The sequence below is a fragment of the Ambystoma mexicanum genome, chromosome 3q, assembly GCF_040938575.1.
Source record: "Ambystoma mexicanum isolate Mex_15411 chromosome 3q, UKY_AmexF1_1, whole genome shotgun sequence".
Classification (NCBI taxonomy): domain Eukaryota; kingdom Metazoa; phylum Chordata; class Amphibia; order Caudata; family Ambystomatidae; genus Ambystoma; species Ambystoma mexicanum.
Genome location: NC_090926.1, coordinates 67,893,312 through 67,913,290, shown reverse-complemented (window position 1 = coordinate 67,913,290; position 19,979 = coordinate 67,893,312). Strand labels below are relative to the sequence as shown.

At 42.2% G+C, this 19,979-nt stretch overlaps 2 protein-coding genes across 4 annotated transcripts in view; one reads left to right on the top strand and one right to left on the bottom strand.

Moving 5' to 3' along the window:
- The window catches only part of LOC138582138 (zinc finger protein 883-like), a 115,840-nt gene extending 101,694 nt beyond the window's left edge, over window positions 1-14,146 (top strand). For 2 of the 3 annotated variants that reach the window (XM_069653151.1, XM_069653149.1), the window contains 2 exons: window positions 9,388-9,489; window positions 12,393-14,146. In XM_069653151.1, the coding sequence (XP_069509252.1) occupies window positions 9,388-9,489; window positions 12,393-13,495 (1,205 nt within the window). In that variant the 3' untranslated portion in view covers window positions 13,496-14,146. The remainder of the gene's footprint in view (window positions 1-9,387; window positions 9,490-12,392) is intronic. The other variant, XM_069653150.1, reaches the window with a different exon arrangement.
- Window positions 1-19,979, bottom strand: part of LOC138582141 (zinc finger protein 567-like) — a 428,111-nt gene that overhangs the window by 373,116 nt on the left and 35,016 nt on the right. The gene's annotated exons all lie outside the window — the stretch shown is intronic.

Here is a 19,979-nt window from a genome sequence, read left to right as displayed (position 1 = left end):
AAAGTGGGAGATTTGCAGGATTCTTGGGGACACGATGAGGTAGAATTAACTTCAACCTATTTCTTCCAGGTTTGATTTGCAGCAATTGCTTTTGGTGCTGACAACTTGCAGCGTATTAATTTGCGATTGATAGAACCAACAGGCCGTGATCGCTTTTGTCTGTATCCCAAGTCGCCAGACCTAGAAGATCCTCTAGGAGCAGTTCTGAGACAAAGATCTAAAGTATTTGAGTCTGATCCTCTTTTCCATGTTGCCCTTGGTGGGCAGTCCCCAGCGATCTGCCCATTTACCATCAGGATTTTCCTTCCTAACAGTTCTTGGTGCCAGAGTAGGCCTCTCTTAACTTGCTGGGATGGAAAGGAAGGCATATCTTCAATAAGGTCTCTCATTCCATCAAATCAGTGAGTGTTCAGATCTCCATAAAGTAAGATCTCCAAATTTGGATAGTCAGCTCGCACATTGTCAATCAGTGCAACTTCTGTCTCCAGAAATTTCTCACCCCACTTCGAAGCAACATTCCAATACAAGTTTATCAGTAGAATCAACTTCGCATTTCTACTTGACGTTGTACCCAGTCGGAGTAATAAACCCTGTATCAGTGGGGATGGCTGGAATTCTGAAACAATAACGTAACCCCTTTCAGATCTAATGGCTATCAAAAGGCCAGCTGTTGGCCTCCCATTCAAACCTTTTTTCGGCGGCACAGAAAATTATGGTGAAACCCTCCAGAAGCGGCGGGGACCTTAACCATGTTTCCTGGAGGCAAATAATATCTAACTCAGGAAGATTTGGAATGCCCTATTCAAACAAGTGCAAGAAACCCTGAGTATTGAATTGTGCTGTTGCTCGGTCCCCCCTAAATTCCCCTGCCCCGCAGAGACAAGCTATGAGCTTTTGTTACTTCTTACCAAAGCGCCCGCCAACCATGTCCGGTCCTCCAAGCCCCTATTACTGTACTGGAGTCCATGTTGTCAGTGCTAATTATGTAGTGTGGGGTTTTGGGGCTACTCTGATCTTACTAGCCGAGACGGCAGTGGCGGTGGGATATGGCATAACAAATCCATGTCCATTTGTGTTGATCTGGGAGGCTGGTTAAACTGGGCAATTGGGTGGTGGAGGGAAGGCCCTCCTTGCTGGTCATCAAATTATGGGGCATTTATTATGGATTGAACTGCCCTGATCATGCTCCCAGGTTACGAATCCCAAAGGTGGAAATGTTGCCTCCTGACTCAGTAGAATATTTTTCTTACTAGCAGTAGTAAAATGCATTATAACAATATCAGTGCGGTGCATCTCAGGCAATTCCACCAGCAATAAGTCCTTAGATGTTATTTGGTTTGGGGTCGAAGTGGAGTTCAACTGACGCATGACATTTGATCTGTTTAGAATCAATTTGTCTTTAATTATCAAAGTTCTCTCCAATACCAACATGTGTACACCCACTTTTTCTTTAGTAAATTCCTCCAATCTGCGAGGTTCACAACGGTCCATGTATTGTTCTGGGAATGAAATTTGACCTGACGTACTGGTTCCAGATTTTTTAATGGTCTCTGATTTTTTATGGTTTTCGATTGGAGTGACCTTTTTTCCTCCAACGTTTTGAAGATCCGTTCTTCCTCACTGACTTCTTTGCGCTGGTGGTCTGAGTTTCCACTTACTTTTGCCATTTCTTAATCGGTAAGGGGGAATCCAGGTAACTATAATCATCAATCCCCTTTATCGTAAAATGTACTCTCAATGGTCGAATAGGCTGAGGTAGCCAAGGGAGACTCTTTGGGGTTTCTGTAGATTTGGCAACCACTTCTGGGGAAAATTCCCTCGGGCATCTAAAACCCCTTTTCGAGTTTGTTACGTGAGGATCATTGCTCATGGGTGAAACTGTTTCTGCGGACGAGGTATTGACCTCCTCAATCGAATATGTGGAGAGATTTATTAGATCAATTGATGGATCCTCCATTGAGTCTTCTAAATTACAATTCTCATCCTGTAGTGGACCCTGTTGGGATAGTAATGTAGGCAGCTTTGGGGCACCCTGTACATTACTTCCCTGAGGGTATGTGCAACTTTGAAGCATCCTGCATGGAGCTTCCACCAGGGCCCTCTCGCTGTAGCCACCTAATTGTCAGAATGTTCCTAATGAAACTCTGCGGGCCTCCTGCTACACTCGATGCTGTTCCATCTAGGGAGGTGTACTTGGGGGCAAGAGCTTTCATTGTAATCTTAGCTGTAATCTTGAGTTTGGCCAATTTCTTCTTCAATATTTCTCTCTTTGTTTTGGGGGTCTTGTTCTTGGCGCTGTCAGATGGAGTGAGCTGCGAAAAAATATCATATTTTTTGATCATTAGAGAGCCCACGTGACTCCTGGGTGATTGGTCCCGTCTCGACCCTTGCCTGGGTCCAGCTTGGCAGTACTGGAGTTGCATTTACCGCTGATTTCTCTGGTGGTTTGGATTGAGCACCCCTAGATCGGGGGAACTACCCTCCTGAGCTCCTCCGTGAGCAATTGAGCCTGAGCCAATGGAGGCCCCATCTTGTGATCCTCTAATATTTGAGGTGTCGACCTCGGTAGGCCCAGACTGGGGCATAACCAAGGGTACAGTTGATTTTGTCATTGTGGCTTTAGGCAGTGGTTTTCATGAGGAGCTTTGGCCTTCTCCATTTCTGCCGTTGTTATAATTAAATTCAAAATGTTAGCATGGTCGTCCTTATTTTTGTCTAAATTTCCTTGAATTCCTGTTACAAACCCCTCCAAAAATGAGCTTTGTAGGCAGCATTGCAATAAGTGTAGACTGGTCCCTCATTTGTTTGCTCATTGTTTCGTGCAGTTTCATGTACGGGGCCAAAGTCAATCACAAAGCTGCAATTAAGCCTGAATCAATAGTTTGCAATCTCGGAACCTGGCTTTCGACCTGCGCCGCCGCCAGGTCCATTAGGAGGTCTTTGTCAGTAATCTGGCAATTTTGTGGTAGAGACGGTGACCGGTCTTGGGGCCCTGCTTTATCTCTTGAATTCAGCTTTGATCTTTTGAATAGATGGGACCTCGGATCAACTGAAGGATCTGCTCTCCTTTTAAGAGAGGCGTTTCCTTCCCTTTATCCTTCACGGGGACCCCTGTGCCCCAGATTATCTTTAGAGGCGTTCGTTGGTACACAGATCTCCTCATTAAATCGCACCGGACCTGTCGTTGCTACCTTGTCCATCTGCTTGTGGGTCTCGTCGACTAAGTCTATGCACAGAGCAGAAGCCGTTGTCCCCACCCGCTGATAAGTAAATCGGGCTATATCTGCAGCAGGGTCAGGCAGCAGCCTTCTAGGCTGCCAACATGTTTTAGGCAGTTACTGAGTTTGGAGGTTCCCAAAGACTTCTGCTGAGGCTTTGTAAACCTATATATCCTCGGTGGAAAGGGCACAGACCTACCCTTCTTAATGGGAGAAGCCGGCAATCTTTTTGGCTTTACCATTGAAGCCACTCTTGAGTTCACCAGGGTGGGATGCTGGGCCAACAAGGGCATACATTCTGAGGTCAAGAATTGGATGCCCAACTCAATATCTCCCTGGGTGGCTGATGGAGTCAATCCCTGCTTCTCCATTTAAACAAATTGCTGAGCTAGGGACTTTGAAGACTGCAAGACTTCGGGGTCCCCGATCCCCAACAGACTGTCATTGGGGGAGGAGACTAATGGACTTGGATCGATCGAAAGCTCCCCCACATTTTCAAGAGTATTTATCGAAGAAGCAGTTTTTGCTGTGATGGACACCCGTACCTCTAAGGGAAAGACCTTTAAATTCTGTCCCACGTTTTCAATCGGTGAATGCCATAGTTAGGGCTTCCCGAGTCTTCCTGGAATGGGCCACAGACAATTGGCCCGAAAGTAAAACAATGTGCTCCTCCCTGCCCGCATCCAAGCCGGGCTCACAAGTCCCCTGTTACCGCTTTAAGCACAATCATTCTTAACAAGCAGTCTCAAACCCACAATAGCGGAGCAGCTATATGCAACTTGTCGATTTACCGCGATGGTAAGGCCCTTGCGGTAGAAGCACCCAACACCTCTTTGAATCAAGCCCCAGGGGGAGCCCGTCTTCCTTCCTTCCTTCTTTCATTGGCTTCTCAGTTTTAACACAATGTTGCAGAGGTATGTTTAACAGATGAATAAGTATCCAGTCAGTACTTACAATCTTATATTGTTTATGTGAGATACCAGCAACTGCAGCCCAACACGTCGGTACGTCGGTACTGCGGACTGCAGACTGACACTTGCCGGCACTTCATGGCCGATTCGCGGTCCCGCAAGACTTGTTGTGTGGAGAGGGGTGGAGCTCCAAGTTGCTGACACAGCGTCCCCAGGCACACCTCTTCCTTAAAGCTGCAGACCAGTAGATATTTAGCAATGTAGCAATGCAGAAAGTGGCTCACAGGGCGAGCGTCCAAGTAAGTAAACAGGAAAAGCCAAACAATGAACCAGCCGTGTCACCTCAGTACCTCAGACTGACACTTGCCGGCACTTCGCTAGGGGTATTTTCAGCAATCTCACTCTTATCTGCAGGGAGAAACTGCTTGGACTTCTTAGGGATTGGGTTCTCAGCATCCTCAGTCGCTTCTTCTGTTAGGTGGGCATTAATTGAATCTTAATCATTGGCAAATAGGTGCCTAGGAAAGATCAGGATCTCTTGGCAGTACCTGCTACTCTGTTGCCAGGCATGTTATAATTCTCTGGAATATTTTTTTAACAGCAGCGTAACCAACCCTAGTTTAAATCAGGCAGCACTCTGAGTAATATCCAAAACATTTCAGATCTTTTGGAGTTTGATGGCAATAAGTGGGGCAGTAGCTAATTCTTGGTAGCATGGGAGGGGTCCAAGATGAAACAGATGTTCGCTTTGCTTCATCAAAAGTGTATTTTGCGCATCATCTAGTGCCTTACAGACCGCCCAAGTGAGGTTGTAGTGTAAGTATTATCAATATTTTCTTTCTTGTTTGCAATGTCATAATAATAAAGCCACCTATACCATCAACCAGGTTTTGAGAAGGATGGTCAGCTTGCATGTCCAAATACGTGAATAGCCATAATTTTGTTAAAAGAAAATGTGGTCATAATTTTTCTTGACTCTTGGGATTTCTAGTTGTTAGGTGTGGAGAGGCACAGAATAAGTCAATGCACCATTTACGTTAGTCTACGTTTATTTTTCCACTTCGAGAAGTGCACCTGCGAACTATTTGGATGTTGTGGTTTGTTGCACCATTGGTATTAACAAGGCATTGAATAAGCCATGTAGTAAATGATTCACTGTACTCTTGAGTAAAAGTAGGACCAGTAGCTCTCAGGTTCTCCATTAACTGGAGCAGCAAGACATTTTATCAGTGGCACCTACTTATTTCCATTCTGTGACAACACCTAAGTGGTTGTGAAAAAGTATGGCATACTGATCCGTCCATACTAAAGATATCGGGGAATAAGCCTACAAATGGTTATTGGTACTAAAAATTAGATCCAAAGTGTGATCCGTATGCAGACTAAAGGTGAGGTCCTTGATATCGCAATAGATTTCACATTTGCGGAGATGTGTGGCAGGAACTGAAGTAACTGTTTGCGTTTTCTCTGTATATAATCGTCAGATGAGCACCGTGTAATTTTTGTTGGTTTAACATGGGTGTTTCAGTTTGTCACATGTAGAACTGCTCTCAGTATTTGTGACCAAATCTGGGTACATAGTCTAAATTCAAAGATTTTATGTCTATATGTAAACGTTTTTTTTATTGTGTCATAGTTTGTTGTAACTTTTAACATGTCAAAAAGAATAGTTATGCATTCATATAAAAACAGATTTACAATCAAAACAGCGTAACATCTTAGTGTTATATTAAGAATTAGATTCACTTAACCTTGTATGTAAAATAATTAAACAATTAGTTCAATGCTTATACCGTTATGAAGCCCATTAATAAAACGATTGCCAAAAACTATCTGAACTGAGGAAACATAAATTGTGTTCAAATTTGCCGAAATATTTGTATCTGAGATTTTTTGTGTCTGAGATCTAACGTAGTAAAAAAGGATTCAGTGGGCGTGAAATAGGAGTAAAGTTGCCAGACTCTTTGTTCAGTTGGAATAGACCTAATTGGGCCCACGGGTCGCTGCAAGATTCTCAATAGGCTAAAGTGAAAACACTTAAAAATGTGCCAACACGTAGGATCTAGAAAACTACCAAATAATTAGGGAGAAAAGAGAAATGCAGATTTATTTTTGCATATTATGTGTACAATTTGTATTGATTGATTAAATCCTGATCCTTAGACCATCCCAATAATCCCAGTCTTTAAAAAAAAAAAAGTATGATGACCTGATACGATAAAAGGGCCTCACGAGTATTGCCTACCTCATTCAACAAGTTGTCTCAATCCTGGACAAAAAGATTTAGCAGTGGACATAATCAACTCAAGGCGTTGTAATGAAGGGGGGCAATATTTAAAAGTTGATTGGGTTTTTAGGAGCGCATAATTAAGAAGCCAGTTATTTCTCTCCTGGTATACTGAAGTGCACATGTTATCGGCAACTTGATTACTGCAGTCTGTTGTTGGACTAAATAACTTTAACATCTGTTTTAGGGGCAATGTTAAAGATGGGTTATGTAGTTTCCTTCCATCCAATTTGTTTCTGGGGAGTAGTGATATGTGCCTTTGGCACATCATATATGCTTTTGCTTGGGGCATGTCTGGGCACACGCTGGTCCTGCTCCTCACAGGAAAATAGGGATGCCTGGCGCACCTATTAGATGCCAAATTAACACAAACTTGATCAAGTGAGTCTTGAAGATACTACGACCATCTTCAGACTTGCTGCAGTTTGGATATTTGTAAATGCAGTGCAAGATGACTGCTGCAGATCTAAGGGGCCCTGTTCCGCACTTCATTCCCTGCAGGGTAAGTCTTTGGACCTCTCGCAACAGAGGTGTATCAACAGAAGTGGGATTTTAGGATGCTGTGTTAGCCATACTCAGATATGCAGACTAAAATAAAAAAATTGCTTCTAGAAAGAACAGATGCTAGGGCACTGAAACATAACATAAAGAGTTATGGATGGGTATCTATCATTTATGGGGATGCATTGAACTGAGGGGGGTTCCGTGTGACATCTGATCGACAGTGAGAGCAAAGCTGGATTTGTCTATAATGTCACTCTGAACCACTGGGCAGAATACACCCCATAGGTAAAAGCTACCCATCTTTAATTGTATGCTGTTTACCCCCCTCTTACGATGTGAACATGGACCAACAATGCAGGTATGACATTTTGAAAAGAAAATAGTTGCTTGTGGCTCCCAATGGGAGCCCTAGACCACTTTAACATTGTATTGATATTTATTTATTTATTTATTCCACACAAAAAATAGCAGTTGCCTTCATGATGTAAAACCACAAAGTTGAATAGTAGTCACAATGCTTACACTTCAGCCTGTCAAGTTAGTACAGTGTTCTGCTTGTACCAAAATCCCTTCTTGTACACTGCTGTCTTCGCAAATTTCTCATGGCCCTGCTTCATTCCCTAGTTACCATCCTACACCAGATAATGGGAACTCTCACTAGACAGTAATGCATACACGAAGAATAGTAGGATTGTCCACTCCTTACACAGAACGTAGATACATGTACATAGGGTGAAAACCCAGATGCCAATCCTTCATATAACTGTTGGTTGACCAGCAGCCCTCGCACCCAGCCCTGGCCCCATTGGGGGGGTGGGTGTTTTCTGGCTTCATAGATTCCCTGAATGAAGAATAATTCATCCAAGAAGAGCACCCCACCACAGGCCTTATCAGCCTCACCCTCCCTGCCTTCCTTGGGTTCGGCCTCAGCTGCAGAATCCCCTGTAGGGGAAAAGTACTTGACAACAGTATACCAGCAACCCTAGTACTCCTTGATCTAATGGCTGCCTAGAATACAGTCAACCATTTGACATGAAATTAAGGATGAAACATTCAGATGGGAAATTTTGGTACTGCTTTAAGTGGAGCACTAACTACCTTCACAACTGCACACCGAGAGTCAGAATCAGAGGCTACAACTCAACAGTTTTCCGATTAAAGTGTGGTGTCACCCAGGGCTCCATCTTATCCCCATGGCTACTTAACGTTTGCATTAAACCTCTAGTAGACATTATGGAACTCTTTTCAAAATAGTTCCAATTGTAGGCAGAGTTTTGTCAGGTATAATTGAACCTGGAGATTACCTTTCTTTGGATCCGAACCGGGCAACACTACCTTTCAAATGGCCGCCCCTCATCAGTTTGGCATCCACCCCATCAGTCCAGGTAAAGGATGTAGGTATAATTCTTGATACTAAACACTCGCTGTAATCACAAATGGACTTGCTAAGCCAAAAACCGAGCTTCCTGCTCCAAATCCTTGGGAACATTTTCCCCTACTTGGAAATTACATTGAAAGTTGAGGTGACCACAGCCAGCCCTTGATCTTCTCTCACCTAGACTATTCTAATATTATGTGTTTAGGATTAGACCAAGACAAGACAATCCAAACCAACTGCAACTTATCGAAAATAAAGCAGCTAGACTTATTTTGGGACTTGAGCACTGGGACCAGGCCTGATCAAATTCAAACTAGCTCCCTGTTGCAAAGAGAACACTACACAAAATCTGTATTACTTTGGAAATTCCTCATAACATTGCTCCTAACTACCTGAACTCTTACATAATTAAATAAGTACCTAACAGACTGTTACGATCATTGCAGGTTAACAGTGCAACTACTCTCAGGTTCAAAAGACAAGCACGGAGGGAGGTCCCTTGCAGTATTAGGTCTGAAATTCTGGAACAACCCCCACAACCCTAAGAGCGGAATATAACCTCAAGATGTTCAAAAGGAATGTGAAAATCTGGCTCCATGAACAGAAGATCTAGCACAAATACATCCTCATCATCCCACATTGACTCCTATACTTGACTCTAATTCACTCAGAACCCATGACTACCACCACTTTTAGCCATTGCCTTGAACTTGTCTGTTTTGGCCCTGCGAAAGGTTATTTGCCTTGTTCAAACATTAACATGTTTATTGTTTGTAATATGAAGAACCTCTAAGCACCAGCATCAACCACACTACGTAACCCAATTGTCAGCACAGATCTCTGATTCCAACTGTAACTAATCTGACTACATGGGTGTGTAACCATATCCCATGCTTCTGTTTCTTTGTATACATGTCACACTGTTGTATTGTACTCTGTCTTGTTTTTTCTTCTCCTGTAATTTGAAGTGGCATTATAAAACTCAAAAATAAAATGTGTTGCAAGATCTCCTTCCACTGTGCTCAAATGAGCTATCCCATAGTTTTAGAGGGATGCCTAGTTTAATATAGATTTCCCTTCAATCTGCAGAACAACACGAGGTTATCTCTTTTGTTATTAAAGAAGAGGATCATTCATACCCCATAGATGTCCATGACGATGAGCTGAGCGAATGCAGCTGCAGTTCGAAAGGTGAGTTTAAATCCATGCTTTCACAGATTAAAAGGGAACTCCCTTGCTCTCACCTTCCTATTCTCTTAACTAAACTCCGCTGCTCTATCAACTCCTCTCACTGATCACTCACTTTTTCACTTCCCAATCTGTGAGCCCCACCTCCACTCATACATTCCCCGCCAATCGTATATCACCAAAAGGAAATGCATACGTTACTTCCTTGCCCCATAACAGGACCAAATCAGGTACTTCCTCCAAGCCCCTGTTCCTCTGCTTGGCCGCATGGCCCACTATAGTTCTGGTCCGTTTACCCACTTATCTCAGCTGACTCCCTGGACTTGGAACTATATTCTTTTGAATTGAAATGTGAGCTGGAAACAGTAATGGTACATGTTCTGCACTCACCCATCTGAGTGAAAACCTTTCCCTTTGAAGTTTCGGGTTTGGCTAGGGCAAATTGTAAATGATCTCTTCAGGACACTCATCTCCACTAGTGCGCTGATTCTTATTAACGTCTCCAGTGTTTAGGGCTGGTCTGCCCTGGTAGGCCAGTGTGGCAAGGTGGGACTGGACCCCAGATAAAGGCATGTGGTGGGACAGTGTAACTGCCACAGCCATGCTCTAAGCACTAAGGCAAGGTGGCCAGGGAATTCCGCACTGTTACGTGTCCCAGACCCACCATCCACTGGTTCGAGGTAGCGTCCGACCCCCTGAATCCTCGCCCTGGTAATTCCCAGAACAAGTCGGAGGACAAGCAGCACATAGAAACCTGAAAATGGGCGACAGTGCAAACCTTCGAGTATGCATAAGTTCAATTTCAATGAAAACATTTAAGGAAAGCTTTGACTTAATCTGCCTAAGAAGTGCTTATTATTTTAAGAAAGAGATGACCAATAATTTGCACAATTCATGCCCATCACTTTATTTTCTCCCCCAGAGTAACTGTTTCCATTTTCAGTCCAATATCTGAAATGAAGGATTAAAGCTGGAAGATGAATCATATGTGGCTAAGTTACTGCAGCAAAGCAGAAACAGGTCTTCACTTAAACGATTGTAATTTCTATGTTTAAGTACTTTATTTCATTTTCCAAAAGAAATGTTTTTAATTTGCCAATATACTGCTTTGGCTAATGCACAACGTCTCTTGTAAACCTCAGGAGTTCATCTCACCGTATGCAGTGCCTGAGGTCTTTTTCTCATAGTATGTTATTGGGATGCATTGGTTTAGATTACCACTATGTAGCATCAAAAACTCCTCTTACCTCAGTCTTTTATACACTTCGACTTCTGGGAATTGTAGTCCAATTACCAATGCCCAAGCTTTCCCCTTCTCGCACTTTTTTTTAAACTCTTTGGTACTTTTATTCCATTTTCCGATATTTCGGTTTCAGGACCAACTCGTAATGCAAAGCTCACTTTCACGTGGCTTTATTCATGTACTTCTTCTCATCATTCTCTCTCAGCTTTTCCAGTGGACATTCAATACCAGCCTCTCTGGCTTCCCACTATGTCCCGTTTCGCTCTTCAGATGAGTCATATCTTTCCAGCTTTAACGCAAGCTCTCATGGCTCTCGTGGCAATGTCTCGAGTGTTCATTTCTCCTACGGTGATGTTCTTTCTTGGACCCTAACCACTTCACAATTTGGCCTTGAGGCACTGGTGCGCCTCACACAACATGCGTTCCCTGGGGCAGACTGCCATCAGGGTCCAGCCCAATCTGAATAAGAGCACATCCTGCTCTCAGGATCCTCTCTCCTCATGGCTTCTGCAGCTACCACATCTGTCCTGCCTCTTACAAGTCTCCACAGACTCTTCTCCCCTCTTCAGTGCCTTCCCCCCTTTCCACACTGCTGTTGAATCCTCCCTGATGATGGGGAGTTCCATGACATTTTCTCACTGATCTGATTGGCCCATTGGCCCTTGTCTCCTCCTCACTCCCCAGCCTTTGCAGTCTCTCATCTTTAGTCATATGGTCTGGGGTATAGAGGTGATACAAGTTCAGACAGCACATTGGATTTCATTGTCATTTCACACTGGAACTTTGACCGAGGTGTCTGTTTTCCTGTTTTATTAAGAACTAGCAAAAGGTACCCGTTCTACGAACGGGTTCTGTAGACAGACACAATAACATTCTCATCAATTGTTGAAGATCAATGATCCTGTAGGTCACTGTTACAATTCGCTTATCGCTTGATGTTCTTTGCAACCTAAAGTAAACTGCACTGAGAATGGGCGTGTGTGGCTGGCTGACATACCCCAGAGAAGATGTTGGGGGAGGGGGTGAAATGGAGGAAGGTGGGGTTGGTGTGCTGCTGCATACTGGGACCTTCTGTGCTCTCTCCACACCTGTTGCCTCACCCTGGCATGGTGCAGTTCGTTGCGGTGGAAATATTTCAGAAACCGTGCATCATAGGTCCTTGAAACATCGTTTTCGAGAATTCTGTTCCTCGTGTCGAGCCCGGTCCTTCTACGACCACATTAATGTTCGCCGATTTCAGGCAGCCGTCTCATGTGTGAAGGTGCTGAAATCGGGGGTAAAGGGGTGGGGTGTCCAAATGTCGTAGCCAGTAATGTTTGGAGGGTCCTAACAGGTAACTATGCAAAATTTGGAGTGGATTGGTGAAACGGTGTGGAATTGTATTAGGAACAATGCTTCACCAAGCCACAAGGCCACAAATTCTGACTTTTTTAATTAATAAATATAACTGGCTGGGTTCCTGCCTCCTCTATGGTTTGCATGCTACAAATGTGTCTTTTTTGTTGTTGCTACAAATGTGTTTCTTTTATGTGCAGCAGTGATGCTAGAGGGAGACACTTCTTCACGTGATTTATTCAGTCATGCAAATGTAAAAGATTTAATGACATCAACCTCTTTTGTGTGCTCTTTTAACAATATATATCTACTTTTTCTTTTCGTTCAGCATACATGGAAGTAGACAACACAGGTGATGAAAAAAATCCTGAAGAATGTCACGCACCACCCGAAACTCGTGCTGTATCAGAAAATGTTCTAGAAGCTGTTTTTTCTTGTTCAAAGTGGAAGAAAACTAGATGGACATCAAACACAACTAAAATCGATGAGAATATTTTTACAAAAAACATACTTGAGCAAGCCCTTAAAGGTGAACAAGATGTCAGCACATTTAAAGAATGCAGCACACGACTTGGTAAAAAAGCAGAACAGATCCCAGACACCTGCAACGACCATCAAAATCATTTCAGTGGAAGCATGCCTCTGCATGAGAGGACCTGCACTGGACAGCAGCAGTGGCTGTTGGGCGAAAGTTGGAATACCTTTAATAAGAAGGACACCATTAGAAGAGGCACTGTGAAACACAAAGGAGAGACCCCATATACGTGTGCCGAATGTGGAAAGGTTTTTAGAAAAATCTCGTGTCTTATGTGCCATCAGAGAGTTCACATAGGGCAAAAACCATATATGTGCACCGATTGTGGCAAATGCTTCACTGACCAATCAAATTTTATGAGACATCAGAGAAAACACACAGGGGTGAAGCCATATACATGCAGCAAATGTAAGAAAAGTTTCATGCAGGCGGTTCATCTAATTGTGCATGAGAGAATACACACAGGTGAAAAACCCTATTCTTGTACTACATGTGGGAAATGTTTCAGCCATGATTCTAGTCTTTCCAAACACCAGCGAATACACACAGGTTTGAAACCATACACATGCAGCAAATGTGGGAAACGTTTCAGTCAGTCAGCTCATCTTACTGCACATGAACGCATTCACACAGGTGAAAAACCCCATGTGTGTCCCACATGTGGAAAAGGTTTTGTACATGCTGCCAATCTTTCCAAACATCAAAAAAGTCATTTGGGGGTTAAGCCTTTCCAATGCCAAGAATGTAAAAAATGCTTCAGTCAAAAGGCAAATCTCACTGTTCACGGGAGAACACACACGGGAGAAAAACCTTATCCATGCACTAAATGTGAGAAAAAGTTCATTTCAAAGAGAAATCTACTTAAACACCAATCACTGCACGAAGGCATCCATTGAAGTGTAAAATAGTGCGAGGAAGCAGTCTCATCCTGAAGGTTGGACAAAAAAAGCATAAAAAGAACAGTGATAGCTTTTGTAAAAGAAATATCCTCCTTTGGTAAACTCTGCTTATGGTCTTGACTTCATAGACAAAGAACATAGTTAATTTTTCATGATGAACATGAAGGCCACAGAGCTGCAACATGAATGGTGGAAGTGAAGGTTTAAAGGGCATGGTGCTGTACTACTTGTATTTCAATGATTATGCTAAAATGCCTCGACTTTGGGATGAGTCTTATTCCTCTATATAAAACATAGTTCAACTTGGGAAAAATAACCCCAAGAGAAAAATCATGGCTGGGACGTTAGCGTGAGTTTGCTGATACAGGTCAAATAGACTAATTCAAATGCTATCAAAATGTGCCAACAAGTCACGGAAATATTCATGTGTACAATAATAACTATGAGGGGACAGGGAACAAAGGACATTGCAAACCTAATATAACACAATAAACAATCTGCAAGGAATGGTACAGGTGGACAAAATCTGTACGCAATACCCTCATTCACTGCATGAACAACGATGCCAGTTCATAATTCTTTTCAAATCTTGTGCTAGCCTAAAACCTTGTTGTTTTTAAATTGGATTAAAATAATGATCTGTCTGTATATTAGAATATTTCAAATGGTGCACTTCAAACATGCATTTCAGCTCTTGTGATTCCGAGAGCAAGATGAGAAAACTGAAAAGTACTTATTTATACAGGTCTGTGATTTTAGACCTACTGACATGCCCACTGTGCACCAAGTGCTAGAAACACTACAGAGCAATGAAGAAGCCGTGAAGTATTTGTCATCCAATTTGCATGCAAATATAACAAAACTGAAGAAATTACCCAAAACCCATCAAAAAATGAGACAATTAAGCACGAGAGCCCAACAATTGCCAAAACTGACTTGGAAGAATGTGGACAGCAATATAAAATGGAACTAAAGAGAATACATACATTGGTAAATGGCGAACTGCTTCACTGTTTAACATTTTACTCCAAAGTGGGTATGAAAATGGAGATTGCAAAAAAAGTATGTAGAGCCATTGAAACCAGGGCAGTGAAAAAGCACCTGAAACACATAAGAAACCAGACACAAATATGTCTTTCCTTACAAGTAATGTAACTTTCTGGCGATTTTCTAACCAAGAACATTCATCCCTCCTATTTGAAACAGAAGATTTTTAAAAGATGTTTAAGAGGACAAAGGGGCCATTGAGAACTGTCACAAGAATCTCAGTGGAGGGTTTTGAATCAACATCCCTTCTCCTGCCACATTCTGGTAGAGGATCCAAATCAGGCACTAGATGTAGCTGATACAGGAATGACTAGATCCCTGGACTTCCTGGCACTATTCACAAAAAACACACACATTTGGAACAATGAAACTATACATTGTTCAATAAAGACCTATGTGTAATGAAGAGGGAAGCAGAACATTGGATTGCATATGGAGAACATCTAACTTACTAATAGATGTCTCGGCATGCAAAATCCATCCAGAAGACTACCAATGTTATGTTAAGCAACTAATCCCTGGCAATGTGGCCTCATTGTGCTAGCTGTAGAGGAATGTCACAAGGTAATTGCTTACAGGTGGAAATACAGGTCTTCAAAGTTTTCCTACATGCTAGATGTGCATTGATATCCCTTGGATATAGAGAAAGAGAGTTCTATAGTAAAGGTGCAAGAACAGCCGCTCGCTTCAAGTGTACTTGAAGTCTGGGTACCTGATAATCCTACCTGCTGAGTACAGAACATTGGCAGGAATGTAAGGATGTATGTGGTCTCTTATAAATTCCAGGCCTTTTTTATGCATTGCCTTGGCGGTCATGCAGAGGATCTGAAACTTTATTTGTGCATCTACTATAAGCCAGTGCTGTGTGTAAAAGAGCAGCATGATATGATCTGGTTGCTCCCATGGGTATTACATTTATATAACCCAACCATGAGCGGACTAGGTCAATCACAGCTTGCCTCTAAGAAGCAAGGTTCAGTTATGGTTACAGCTTTGTCGTTCATGAAGAAGAAAACTGCACACTTGATAGACTTGTTGTTCCAGGGATCAATAATTGTCCATTTTTTTCACCATAGCACCAGGGTCAAGACATAAGTCTAATCACACAGGCCATATTGTTGTGATACCTAGCCGTAGCGGGCCAACCAGAGGTATCACCATTTGTGTGTGTTTTGGTTTCAGGAAATTCCTGCTTCTGAATGAATGAATGAATGAATGAATGAATGAATGAATGAATGAATGAATACTTGTAGAGCACGGCTTTGACCCAACAATCTCTTGGCACTATGACAGCCCCTGGTGAGGGGTGAGAGCAGGCCCTCTCGCCCACTGAAATAGGATTTTGAAATTGATTTATTCCATTAATGCAGTTTGTAAAACAGTTGTGTTTCTGCAGAGTGGCATTGGCAGGAACAAGTTCAGTTCGAACGGTCTTATTAAAGTGGCCAGTGAGCAGAGGTACAAGTTAAAGAGGGTTGATGATAGTTCGGAGCATCGTTATACTCTGCACTTCACTGGGAATAGTTTTGCAGAGGACAGTTGCATTGAGACATATTGGGCCTCGTTCCGAGTTTGGTGGTAAATCGGCAGTAAATCTGCCCAGTTAACAAAAAACGAGTTTACCGTTGCTGCCACTCGGTCCCATGGCATTACCACTGAATTACGAGTGATAGTATAACCGTGTAAATCCTCTTTTTGGAATGCCCAGGACTCCACCAGGATTTTTGGCAGAGTTATACCATACCATGCTGTAAATCCACTGAATTATTGAGGTAAACTATTCACCAAATTATCCACATCTTTCCAAATGTACATGCATGATACACAAATTCATGTGGAATACCTAAGAAAATCACTAGTGGAGAAATCACCTGTACATACAAAGACAACCTTTTATACTTGAATGTCAAAAAAAAGCAGAGATCCTTCACCTGGAAAATCCTAACCCAGCACTGTTGCCATTCAAATAGTGTGAATCACTAGACCAAGCTAATAATGGGTGATATCGTTGAATAGCATGCCACCTGCATCCCACCAATTAATTGAGTATTCTGGAATGTCACGAACAGGAGTGTGCATGTTCAGCACAAAAACACTTATGAAGGCAACTTTTCGTGAATGGCCTACTGGTCTCTATCACTTTAGCCACTGAATGCGGTGTGGGCAACAGGTTGCAAGGGTGTTTCGGGAAAAGAGGCGTGCGCAGAAAAGAGGTGTGCGCAAATAGAACATTGATTCTCCCCCCCTGCCTTCCCACCAAGACCAACTCCTGAAATATTCTTACCCTGCTTAACATGAACCATAAATACACTTACCACGGACTGGGATAATCTCGTAACTTGAATGTTGTTATGCCATCTACTTGAGGTTCCCAAATAAAACCACCTCCTAATGTGCATGAACAGACCAACAAAGCACATCCTGGCTCTCCAACCACGAGATGAAATAACACCATCATTGGAAACCCTTAACTCGCTGTCTGTAGAATAATAAATTGCACAAAATCTATCATTTTGCCATAACCCACAGAGGCTATTGGACGTGGTTCTCAAAATTGGATCAGACTGTTGAAAATATTGTATTCTGTCAAGAAACTTCACATAGACATTTGAAAAAACCCCTGCAGAAAAAGAAAACTCAAGAAGGAAAATAACAGAGTAAATCTGTCTACACAAGATCCCAGCATGTGTAAAAAACCACCAACTGACTTGAAAATGATCAGAAACCCTCACAAATTCATGAAATGACTCTCATCAATCTCCAAATACCTCTATTTGACCAGCACTTGTAATTGTGCTGTCCCAACCACCGAGAGTCCTACAGCACTACAAGAACTCAAGTACTTTTTGGAACAATTTTTACACCTTGGGGTATCTACAAATGCTGTTATTTCTACAAAGGTTAGCCTCCTCCTACCATTCTTCCCCTTTCCTGAAAACTATTAGCACCTTGAAGTGAGTGGTTTTGCATGCATGACCCTTTATAAATTCCCTGTAAAGTGTAGAAATGGTTATTTTATTTTCAAGCTGATTTCTTCCTTTGGCAGACCTCCACTTTGTGTCCTCCAGTCAACCCACAACCATTATAGCAGCAAAGAGTAAATGTTTGAATTTCCCTTTACCTTATAACACATTTAAAAACCTAGTAGTCATACCAATGCTAGTAGTTGTAGTAGTAGTGGTGGTGGTGGTAGTTCCAATTCTGACAGTGCTAGTAGTAGTTTCCATCCATAGTGCGATTTCTATGAATTGTGGTAATAGTACTACTAGTGATATCACCAGTAGTCATTACAGTAGTAATATTTTTGTATTAGTGCTAATAGTACTAGGAGCACTACTAATGATACTGTCAGAAGTACTACCAGTGATGGCAGTATTATTAATACTGCCACTAATGGAAGTAGCTGTCATGCTACTGCTTATAGAACTAGGACTGTTACTGAAATAGGATTTTGAAATTGATTTATTCCATTAATGCAGTTTGTAAAACAGTTGTGTTTCTGCAGAGTGGCATTGGCAGGAACAAGTTCAGTTCGAACGGTCTTATTAAAGTGGCCAGTGAGCAGAGGTACAAGTTAAAGAGGGTTGATGATAGTTCGGAGCATCGTTATACTCTGCACTTCACTGGGAATAGTTTTGCAGAGGACAGTTGCATTGAGACATATTGGGCCTCGTTCCGAGTTTGGTGGTAAATCGGCAGTAAATCTGCCCAGTTAACAAAAAACGAGTTTACCGTTGCTGCCACTCGGTCCCATGGCATTACCACTGAATTACGAGTGATAGTATAACCGTGTAAATCCTCTTTTTGGAATGCCCAGGACTCCACCAGGATTTTTGGCAGAGTTATACCATACCATGCTGTAAATCCACTGAATTATTGAGGTAAACTATTCACCAAATTATCCACATCTTTCCAAATGTACATGCATGATACACAAATTCATGTGGAATACCTAAGAAAATCACTAGTGGAGAAATCACCTGTACATACAAAGACAACCTTTTATACTTGAATGTCAAAAAAAAGCAGAGATCCTTCACCTGGAAAATCCTAACCCAGCACTGTTGCCATTCAAATAGTGTGAATCACTAGACCAAGCTAATAATGGGTGATATCGTTGAATAGCATGCCACCTGCATCCCACCAATTAATTGAGTATTCTGGAATGTCACGAACAGGAGTGTGCATGTTCAGCACAAAAACACTTATGAAGGCAACTTTTCGTGAATGGCCTACTGGTCTCTATCACTTTAGCCACTGAATGCGGTGTGGGCAACAGGTTGCAAGGGTGTTTCGGGAAAAGAGGCGTGCGCAGAAAAGAGGTGTGCGCAAATAGAACATTGATTCTCCCCCCCTGCCTTCCCACCAAGACCAACTCCTGAAATATTCTTACCCTGCTTAACATGAACCATAAATACACTTACCACGGACTGGGATAATCTCGTAACTTGAATGTTGTTATGCCATCTACTTGAGGTTCCCAAATAAAACCACCTCCTAATGTGCATGAACAGACCAACAAAGCACATCCTGGCTCTCCAACCACGAGATGAAATAACACCATCATTGGAAACCCTTAACTCGCTGTCTGTAGAATAATAAATTGCACAAAATCTATCATTTTGCCATAACCCACAGAGGCTATTGGACGTGGTTCTCAAAATTGGATCAGACTGTTGAAAATATTGTATTCTGTCAAGAAACTTCACATAGACATTTGAAAAAACCCCTGCAGAAAAAGAAAACTCAAGAAGGAAAATAACAGAGTAAATCTGTCTACACAAGATCCCAGCATGTGTAAAAAACCACCAACTGACTTGAAAATGATCAGAAACCCTCACAAATTCATGAAATGACTCTCATCAATCTCCAAATACCTCTATTTGACCAGCACTTGTAATTGTGCTGTCCCAACCACCGAGAGTCCTACAGCACTACAAGAACTCAAGTACTTTTTGGAACAATTTTTACACCTTGGGGTATCTACAAATGCTGTTATTTCTACAAAGGTTAGCCTCCTCCTACCATTCTTCCCCTTTCCTGAAAACTATTAGCACCTTGAAGTGAGTGGTTTTGCATGCATGACCCTTTATAAATTCCCTGTAAAGTGTAGAAATGGTTATTTTATTTTCAAGCTGATTTCTTCCTTTGGCAGACCTCCACTTTGTGTCCTCCAGTCAACCCACAACCATTATAGCAGCAAAGAGTAAATGTTTGAATTTCCCTTTACCTTATAACACATTTAAAAACCTAGTAGTCATACCAATGCTAGTAGTTGTAGTAGTAGTGGTGGTGGTGGTAGTTCCAATTCTGACAGTGCTAGTAGTAGTTTCCATCCATAGTGCGATTTCTATGAATTGTGGTAATAGTACTACTAGTGATATCACCAGTAGTCATTACAGTAGTAATATTTTTGTATTAGTGCTAATAGTAC